Raw genomic sequence first — 10,470 nt, forward strand, 5'->3', positions numbered from 1 at the left:
AGCTCTGAACGGGAGGGCAGGACTGTGTCCAACAACACCGGTACTGGGGAGTCTGGCAGCGAGACATCCTCTGTGAGGGTCACCCGGAAATCCTCTGGTCCTCTGCCCACCCCAGAGAGTAAACCCCAGTCTAACAACGTGCCCTCTACTCCTCCCCAGCCAGAGGTCCTGGGAAAGAGGTGTTCAGCCCTGAACGCTGCAGCCAAACTCCTTGCCATGCGAGGCAGGGTTGACACCCCTGGCAGCAGGAAAGACCCTGCGGCTAAGGCTGCTGGGCAGAATGCCATTTCTCATGCTTCCTCTGACAAGAACCACAAGTCCAAATCTAAAAGTGCACCAGCCACTCCGCAAACAAACTGCAACAACAAAGCAGGAATCAGCAAGGTGACCCCCACCAAGTCTAGCCGCACCGCTGCCCGCTCCACCCGCCAGTGCCCTGGCGCCCTCGTCCCACCCCTGGAGACAGACAACAAGAGGGGGAGCAAAAAGGAGGAGAGTGAAAAAGAAAAAAAGAAGCCCTCGGAGGAGAAGGAAGAGGAGGGGGGCGAGAGGGAGACTCGCTCGTCCAGGGGCCACAGCGCCTGCAGCAGCGTGAGTAGTGATGGTGGAGGGAGTAGCCGGAGCAGCAGCAGCAGCCAGCGCACCCACAGCCTCAGCTCCCAGAGCACCGGGCCCAGGCTCAACAGCTCGCGAGCACCCTCCTCTGGCAGCGAACGTGAACGCAGCACCGAGAGGGGCAGGAGGCGCAGCCACAGGAAGGAAGGAGAAGGCCGGGGGAGGGAGACCCGGAAGGAAAGAAAGGAGAGGCACGCCCAGAAGCGGGAGAGGCTCTCACAGGAAGGGAACGCTGGCTCGGGAGAGGGCACCCCGGACAGGGTGCTGCGCAGCGTGGCGGCTATGGCAGCAGCTCAGGCCCGCACACCGGCCGCCAACACCCGCTCCTCCCGCTCTTCCTCTGCCCAACACAACAAGACATGATGGAATAACAAGATATTTTTAAAAAACTGTGAGAGGGAGTGAGGGATTCTGACTGGAAAACGGAGGGGAAAAGGCCTCTAAAGTTGCTGCTTTGTCTACACTGACGGAGGCCAGAGCAGAACTGTGTTGTGCAGGTCAGTGACCTCCCTCCCTCTTGGGCCCTCTCCCCCACCCCACATTAGAGCTGGTCTCCTCTCCAGTTCAGCCATCATCAACTGGGGACAGGCTTAGCGATGCCAGACTGTCTGCGGAGAGAAAGGTGCCACCATGGTAGAGCCCTTCCAGAAGTGAGGTGTTGTAGTCCTGAAGGTGTCACTTCATACGGACAGTGGCTTGACTGCACACCGGGGACTTTGGGACGAGGTGGGTGCGAGTGAGTTATTTGTTAGTTCACACTATGTACTGTAAAACATTTAAAAAGACTGGAATACTAAGAGATGTGTTCGAGAGAGGATTAGATTGCGCACAATATGCAGATTTTATCCTCTGCCAGGGTTATCGATGGGAATCATTCATGCGACATTCAAAATAATATTTTGAGTGACAGTTGTATCGTACGTTTGAAGGTTTTAGACTTTTTGGGTTCTGGACATTTTGTCAGCTGTTCTGACCTCTGTTGATAAGTTATGGATATTTTATGGTTTCTTCCAGGAAGAGAGCAGATCTGTAAATGTGATCTTTGCTGCACTATGCTGGAGTTACTCTTTGCTTAGGTCTCTGTATCTTGTCATTTTCTGTCCATCTGACTTTTTAAATCCAGCCTGCATTTTTCCTTTGCACATCTGACATGTTGTCCTCAGCATTTGAGTGCATTGTGGTGTAGTATTTTACATCAATTTCAATCACATTACGACTACGTTCCTGGTACCTCACACAATGTAACTCCAAATATGGCTGTCTCTCTCAAGCTTGTTATGCATCTCGAAGATGCTAATTATTTTACTCACTGGCAGTGCAGAAAGAAACGGGAGCAGAACCTTGATTTAACTCCTCACCTTTCCAAAGTCGGACATTATGGTCAACATTTCATGAAGTTTATACTAAAAGGGTATTGAATCAGTGAATTAAAAACATTAGTGCCTATTTGGCCGAGTGGGTGGACGGAGATCCCAGTTTGCTTTGTAAAGTACTTGACGTTGGGGTGTGGAACTTACCGAGTTGTCATTTGTCACAAAAAAAGGATATGCTTTCTGTAAATCACGAGGAAAGCACCCTATGCATCAGTGCTACCAAATTCTTTATTTTTTTAAATCTGAATTTCTACTATCATTTCATTGTTCCTTTTTCATGTAAGGACTTAAAATGGTGCAGATGGCTCAGTAAATTGTGAAAGCAGTTTTTGGGCAGGGTGATGTTTGAGTGAATGGGTGGAATATGGTGATGGTCTTATCTTGATTTGTCCCTTTAATTTGTTACATTCCTTTGTTCCCTTGTAATTCCACATTGTTTTACTTGAAAGACAAAATGACAGTTGAATAAAAAGACCAAAAATGTATTGGGTGTTTGGTTGTGTAACCTACTTTTTTATAAGAGCATCTGCAAAATAAAGTGTAAATGTGTTTGTGCATGACACTTGTATTATACACATCTTCTCAGTAGGTGCCATGCAGTATTTGTTTTGCTGGTTGGCATGTGGAAAATGTACCATGTAGTCCTATCTTTATATCAATCTTATGGCTTTTGAGATCATACGGTACTGGATTTTACAATAAAATCTGCAAGATGTCCCTCTTGTGATTATCCAGGTAATTCTGGGGACTGTACCGTTTCTCTCAGAACATTGTAGCAGAAGAGGCACACACGTTTCAAACTTGAATCTGGGCAACAGTTAAACCCATACAAGCACAATAGGCAATTTTATTTGAACAACTCTGCATTAAAATGAGCTGAAAGTTTTATACAAAATTTAACAGCCATGTAATAAACGCAACCTGTAAAGTGTTGGTCCCGTATTTCACGAGCTGAAATTAAAGACACCAAATGTTCCATATGCACAAAAAGCTTAGTTCTCTGAAATGTTGTGCACATTTCTTCTTTGCCAAGATAATCCATCCACCTGAAAGTTGTGGCATATCATGAAGCAGCACGATCATTACACAGGTGCACCTTGCGCTGGGGCATTTCCAGCTATGTGAAATCCACTCATTAAGGCCTAATGAATTTTAAATTCACTGATTTCCTTATGTTGACTAACTAAAATCTTTGCATTTATATATATAGGTAAGTGCTCATTCTGCAAATGTAGGCGTTTTTCAAATACATAATTACAGTTGGTCAGCATGGGCGTCAAAAGAAGACATGAACAAGCACCTACGATTCCTCACATGGCAGCTTCTTGTCATTGTTGCTAGCTCTCTGGCTATCCAGATTGATGACACAGACTTCTGACCTGTTTTTGTGAAGTCAGCTAATATCTATAGGGAGAAGCTGGTCAGCACCGATCAATAAGGCTAGGGTAAAGCACCATGGCTGAGATCTTAACTGTTTGGGAAAAAATACAGATGTAAAAAAAATGGTTGTGTTCTTGAAGCAGAAGCATTGAATAATTACAGCAGTTTCCATCCCTTCTTTACAAAATAAGAGTGCACTACATTGCCCTTGGGAGCTGTCGGCATCAGCACATACGGAAAAAAGGCACCATAACTATAAGGATTCCCATTGATTGTTGCTGTGGCAAGACTATTAAAATAGCAGCTTCCACAACAATATTCAAACTAAATAAATACTGATGTAAATAGGATAACATGGGAGTGGGCCATTCATTGCAGTGGTCAGACAATATTGTCTTAATGGGAGAGATCAATTTCAGGGGCAACATGGAAGCCAGTTCAGACATCTTGAAAGATTTATAAAACCGCATGTCTTAATTACTCAACAAGTAAGAAAATTGGCGATATACAATTATATTCTATATCTGCATTTAAAAACAAGAAGCCCTAAAAAGGTTATTTCGCTTTGTACGTCATAAAATAACCACCTTAGCTATGGGGTTTTCCTGAGTAAATCTGATCAGTGCCAGTTCCAATACTGCATTCTTCCATGCTTGTGGATACATAGGGGTCCAGCACGTTGAGTCAGTAATGAGTTGTCCACACATTTCTTCAATGGCATCCTAAATGGAAATGAGTGCCACAGAGCGGGGCCAAAAAGCCTTCAGCATTGCCTTTCGCTGAGAGTGGGGCAGTTAACATGAGAGACTGATTGTTTGTGTCTGTCTATATGAGAGTGGTGTTAGTCAAAAGTTCAGTGATATCAGTAAGACAGGACATGTCTTTTTTTCCAAGGTCCCAGGGCAGGAGAGGGGAAGACGACACTGCAAAAGGAAGAATTACAAAAAGTAGGTATTGATTACTAATCAACCAATACTTCCAAGCTTTGTATTTGCAGTAAATGAACACGTTGATATGATATATGAAATGGCAATTTTTGCAAACCTCGTGTGCACGTCAAGAGTGAACTCACATGTCTGGATCTCAGGAGAAGGTGATCGCCAATGAGATGGCTAAAATGAGGAGGAGAATGGCACAGCATAACGCGATCCATATCTTCTTCTGTAGAGGGAGAGAGAGGGGTAGTATCAACGTTCATTAGCTAACCTGTCCAATAATTAGCAGTACAACCTTTAATTCCTACCTTGCGTGCTTTGTTTTGGTAGGTGGCAGCTTTCTCTGTCTCTACCACTGCCTTCTGCACATAATCAGTTGAGTTGAGGACATTGGCTTCAATGCGGTTGACCATCTCCCCCTGCACAACAGAACAACAGTTTGTCAATTCAGCAAACACCTCACTAAGGTTTCCACCAACCAACTTTCTCAAAGCCCATTTCATTAAATTTGCTTTTCACGGGGAGTGAACAAGGGCACACTTGGGTGGAAAAGGTATTATGGCTCAAGTCTGTCCTCCTGGGGTGACAATCTTACCTGAGCCTCCACCTCCATGGCCAGGTACTGGAACATGTCATGCAGATCCCTGATGCTCCTTTCCAGTTTGAGGATCTCGTCATGCCGGGACTCAATCTCATTCAGCGCCTGCTTAGTGGCTTTAGCATCGATCAGGATCTAGAGGAGGAAGAGTGTAAATGTTACAATCAGGTTGTTTCAAGCTTGACCCCCAAAAATGTCACACGGGTGATGTCTGAGAAATGATAACACATTTCTATTTAACTGCTCATAAAACACATCCAGTAAAAGAGAACTACAGCTAAAGTAGTCATTCTTCTAAAGCAAGTGGAGGCCAAAAGGGTTCCATTTACGTGGGGTTCTATTTCACAGCTATGGCGACTATACAGGTTACAGATGTCTAAGGATGTCCTGTACAGCACAGGCATCTCAATTAGTGCTTACCAAATTCAAACCTGTAGTCCAGTGCAAGCCATCAAGAGTGTCTTAAACAAAACAAATCTGTCATCATTTTACTCCCATGAGAATGTAGAAACATTTGTCGTCGTCCCAGACGTTACCGTTTACATACAGTGCATTCGGAAAGTATTCAGACCCCTTGACTTTTTACACATATTGTTACGTTACAGCCTTATTCTAAAATGTTTTAAATTGTTGTTTTTTCCACATCAATCTACACACAATACCCCATAAGGACAAAGCAAAAACAGGATTAGACATTTTTGCAAATGTATGAAATATCACATTTACAAGTATTCAGACCCTTTACTCAGTACTTCGTTGAAGCACCTTTGGCAGCGATTACAGCCTCGAATCTTCTTGGGTATGACACTACAAGCTTGGCACACCTGTATATGGAGAGTTTCTCCCATTTTTCTCTGCAGATCCTCTCAAGCTCTGTCAGGTTGGATGGGGAGCGTCGCTGCACAGCTATTTTCAGGTCTCTTCTGAGATGTTTGATCAGGTTGAAGTCTGCGCTACTCAAGGACATTCAGAGACTTATCCCAAAGCCACTCCTGCATGGTCTTGGCAGTGTGCTTAGGGTCGTTCTCCTGTTGGAAGGTGAACCTTCGCCCCAGTCTGAGGTCCTGAGCAAGTTTTCATCAAGGCTCTCTCTGTACTTTGCTCTGTTCATCTTTCCCTCGATCCTGACTAATCTCCCCATCCCTGCCGCTGAAAAACCTCCCCACAGTATGATGCTGCCACCACCATGGTTCACCGTAGAGATGGTGCCAGGTTTCCTCCAGACGTGACGCTTGGCATTCAGGCCAAAGAGTTCAATCTTGGTTTCATCAGACCAGATAATCTTGTTTCTTATGGTCTGAGAGCCCTTTAGGTGCCTTTTGGCAAGTTCCACTCAGGCGGTCATGTGCCTTTTACTGAGGAGTGGCTTCAGTCTGGCCACTCTACCATAACAGGCCTGATTGGTAGAGTGCTGCAGAGATGGTTGTCCTTCTGGAAGGTTCTCCCATCTCCACAGAGGAACTCTGGAGCTCTGTCAGAGTGAACATCGGGTTCTTGACCAAGGCCCTTCTCAGTTTGACCGGGCGGCCAGCTCTAGGAAGAGTCTTGGTGGTTCCAAACATTTTCCATTTAAGAATGATGGTGGCCACTGTGTTCTAGCGGACCTTCAATGCTGCAGAATTTTGTTGGTAGCCTTCCCCAGATCTGTGCCTCGACACAATCCTGTCTCAGAGGTCTACGGACAATTCCTTCGACCTCATGGCTTGGTTTTTGCTCCGACATGCACGGTCAACTGTGGGACCTTATATAGACAGGTGTGTGCCTTTCCAAATCATGTCCAATCAATTGAATTTACCACAGGTGGACTCCAAGTTGTAAAAACATCAAGGATGATCAATGGAAACAGTGCAACTGAGATCAATTTCAAGTCTCATAGAAAAGGGTCTGAATACTTATGTAAATAAGGTATTTCTAAAAACCAGTTTTCCCTTTGTCATTATGGGGTATTGTGTGTAGATTTTTTATTTTGTTTTTTTTAAATCAATTTTAGAATAAGGCTGTAACAAAATGTGGAAAAAGTTAAGGGGTCTGAATACTTCCAAATGCACTGTATGTTTTTTTGTCTTTCAGCTAAACACAGAGCCTGATTGAGTAAGAGAAAAGTCATAGCATACTACCCAACAAAAAGAGGAAGAAAACACTTGAGATTTCCAGCAGGTGTTTTCCCACATTAATTAATTGTGGTTAGTTTCAGTCAGTCCGTGAATCTGTCAGTCAGTCATACTCACATTCTGTGTGAAAACATCAGTCTGTCCACTTTCAAGCATAACATCCAAGTCTTCATCTGTTACATTGGTGCCAGCTAGAGGGATATAATAACCTTATCAGTTGCTGCTTTTGGGTAGATTTCATTTTCATACGAAATCACCTTTGTGGATGAACTTCTGCATTGCAGTCTTGAATTCAGAAGACAAAAATCCATGATGTTGAAATCACTTACGATTCCCCTTTCTGAACAGCCATACAGTGACAGTAATAGATGTAGACTCACTGATTCTGAGCTGCCTCTGTATCCTCTCCACGTTGCGATCTCTGTAGGAAGCCTGGATGGTGTTACAGTGGCCCATCAACTCCACAAACTCCCGAGACAAGACACCATGCTGGAGAGAGAGAAAAAGGAAGTAGAGGGATGGAAAAAGTGTTAATTTAATGGCAGCCTATGGTAAAACTATATGAATGAAATCTAATTATTTTTCTGAAATTAGAAGCCTCACTTGGGCTCTCTGCATCCTTAGGTTTATGGGGATGTATTTCCCATCATCTTCTCCTTTCTTGGGTTCAATGACTGTGAAAAAAAAACTAAACAATGGATCTGATATTTCTGTCTTCAGGTGTATCCGCTGGGGGCACCGAAACACCCGCGATCAATAGTCAATAGCTGATCATGTCACTTCAGTTAAGAATACTCACTCTTCAGTTTCTTATGGATCTGCATTGCCATTGTTTTGATCTGTTCCCGAAGGGTTTGGAGTTCCCTTTTCATGCCTGAACCAGAAAGAAACCTTACGACATCACCTTTAGTAACTGTCAACAGGCAGAGTAACTAATCCCTCAGAATAGACAGCCTGAGGGGAATAATGGCACCTAATTGTATAATTAGCACAACTGCTTTATCACCAAAAATGATAAAAACAGAGACTTACCTTAGTGGAATGTGATCCTTTTGACAAGACATGGAGGTGCAGTGATTAATTAGGCTACAGCTCACATTACATATTCTATGCATATCATAACTCTTAACAGTACCACCATAGCATATATTTACATACAGCATATTAGCACTAAGGTCAATGTATTAGTGTTGATCTACTGACCGTCCTCTGGCAGTGCCACACCCAACACGGTCTTCTGTTTGTTCTGAAGGTCAGAAACCACCTTTTTAAGCGTCTCCAGCCCCTCTCGAATCTCTTGGACCTGATACGAAGGGATGAACAGGCTGGTTAACGCAAGATGAGCTAAATCAGTGAATTTGGTTGTTTGGGGCACTTGAGAACGGGCCAGGAGACATTCTGCATCATCCTATGTTTTCGCATAAGATGTAAATTGGGCATACAGAAAAGCTGCTGGTTTTAACTTGACAGTATTTCAGCTTATAACTTGCCAGATCACATTGGCACAGTACTTTAATGTTGACACAACAAACTGTTCCTGTGCTTGGCATCCACAAGCCAAGAGAAAAGTACTGCAGAACAACATAACTTGAAACTGACAGCAAGTCATTATAAAATGCAAACAGACGGCTTGACTGTTGAATTAGGTTGCATGATTTCACCTTCTTGAAAAAAGCATCATTCTCCTTCTCCTCCTTCACTGTAGAAGTTCCTGGTTTGATCATAAGTGCCCTGCCCTCTTCATCTTCGTCTGACGCCTCGGCGGTCTGGTGTGTGAGGAAGAGCAAGAGAGGGAAAGAATGGACACAATACTCAACATTTTGTAGGCACCAACTCCGCCATGGCTCGTTGGCCAAAGCCTATGGGGAAATTAATGTTTTTTTAAAATTTGTTTTTTGGGATAAACGTGGAAAAAAATGTCTGTGGTAAACAGGTTTAGGAGATCTTATAGTTTTGTTCTATGAGATAATCATCAGTTAACATCACTTACTGTGCATTTTGATGTATTTATGTAAACAAAACAAGCACATAAAGGCTTCATATTTCATAAAGGTCATGTTAACTGAATGATATTATATCATAGAACAAAACGTATAAGATCTCCTAAACCTGTGTTAACAAAGACCTTATTTTCGGCGTTCATCCCAAAGTTCCAATCTTTCCCATTCATTTCAAATCAAATTGTATTTGTCACATGCGCCGAATACAACGGGTGTAGACCTTACAGTGAAACGCTTACTTACAAGCCATTTAACCTACAATGCAGTTTAAGAAAAATACCTATAAAAAAAAAAATACAATAAATAAAAAAAGTTCCCACATCGGAATGGTTGAACGAACCATAGGTAATTTATTTCCGGTTTTATGACTACGAGCTCTATTGCACATCATTATCATGTAATTCCAACATGCAACCCATGAGTGCGGCATTGAACTTTTAATACACAGCCCCTGGCCTATCCTTGGGGTGTAGACTATTTTAGCTATGCTAGCTATCCTAGCAAGGTTAACAAGTAAGTTAACTTTAGCAAAGTCGCCGATTAAAAAGCAATGTAGCTAGCACTAATAACTAACTACCAGATAAAGAATAACATAAGAAATGGCTAACAAATCTGCATTAAACCTTCCCTTGCAAATGTACCAATTGGTATTGGTTAGCATAAGTTAGCTTGAAACTCACATTGCCCAGTTCCTTGGTTCGGTCCCGCATTTCTTCTCAGTCCAAATGGAATGTATTAGCTAACGAATATATTATTACGATATCCTATATCAAGGTGAAGAAAAATTGGTACAAATGAGCAATAAAACATACACAAAAATAACTTTCGCGCTTGTGTCATTCAACAAGTAATCTAAACTGCTAGCTAGTCTTCCCTTTAGGATTTTAGAGAGAAAGACAGCCCACATTAGAACACATAGCTACGCCACCTACCGTACTGGAGCTTTTTGGTTTGTTTGACTGTCAATTAAATACGCTGGTTTATTTTGCCCTCCGCTGTAAACATGGTCACATTTATAATTCGTTTGTGCTTCATTGTATGTTTTGTACCCCCACAACAAAAGTCCATTACCTATTGTGAAATTGTTATTGACTTGATATGATCATAATGATCCTTCAAACTGAGAAATTAAATTGAAGGTGACTAAAATGCAGCATTTCCCAAACTAGGGGTCACAACCCCATGTGGGGTTGCCTGATTTGAAAATGGGGTCGTGAGAGAAACTCTGAAAAAAGAAAATTGCACTTGGTTCATAGAACTGCGGGTATGTCAGTAACCTTCGCTAACAGCTAAATGTGTTTGCAATAAACAGAGCAGTTTCTGTTTTCTTCCTACAAATGTGGCTTTAACTTTATGACCCCATTCTTGAAAGATAAGACTCCCAGGAACACATAGGTGTCTTCTGTTTCATTTTACAATGCCCACAAGCTCAGGATTCATTAGAACAATGTGGACAAG

The 10,470-nt window shown here is 42.8% G+C and overlaps 1 protein-coding gene across 2 annotated transcripts; it reads right to left on the reverse strand.

The window, feature by feature from the left end:
• Positions 1-2,801: 2,801 nt before the first annotated feature.
• Positions 2,802-9,940, reverse strand: LOC106579303 (syntaxin-4). 2 transcript variants are annotated; one of them, XM_014159109.3, is made up of 11 exons: positions 9,693-9,940; positions 8,674-8,778; positions 8,216-8,315; positions 7,812-7,886; positions 7,616-7,686; positions 7,393-7,501; positions 7,130-7,203; positions 4,899-5,036; positions 4,612-4,722; positions 4,441-4,529; positions 2,802-4,291 (listed from the first exon to the last, which is right to left on the reverse strand). In XM_014159109.3, the coding sequence occupies exons 1-10, from the start codon at positions 9,720-9,722 to the stop codon at positions 4,452-4,454; spliced, it is 891 nt and encodes a 296-aa protein (XP_014014584.2). In that variant the 5' UTR covers positions 9,723-9,940; the 3' UTR covers positions 2,802-4,291; positions 4,441-4,451. The 2 variants fall into 2 exon arrangements, with proteins under 2 accessions (XP_014014584.2, XP_014014585.2); XM_014159110.3 differs by having other exon boundaries at positions 4,413-4,529.
• Between the last annotated feature and the right edge of the window lie 530 nt (positions 9,941-10,470).

The sequence above is a fragment of the Salmo salar genome, chromosome 19, assembly GCF_965601325.2.
Source record: "Salmo salar chromosome 19, fSalSal1, whole genome shotgun sequence".
Lineage (NCBI taxonomy): Eukaryota > Metazoa > Chordata > Actinopteri > Salmoniformes > Salmonidae > Salmo > Salmo salar.

Coding starts and splice junctions, on each gene's coding strand:
- LOC106579303 (XM_014159109.3), bottom strand. CDS start 9,722: ATGCGGGACCGAACCAAGGAACTGGGCAAT. Junction 7,887..8,215: donor TGTGGCACTGCCAGAGGACG/GTCAGTAGATCA, acceptor TTTCTGGTTCAG/GCATGAAAAGGGAACTCCAA. Junction 4,530..4,611: donor ACCAAAACAAAGCACGCAAG/GTAGGAATTAAA, acceptor CTCCCTCTACAG/AAGAAGATATGGATCGCGTT.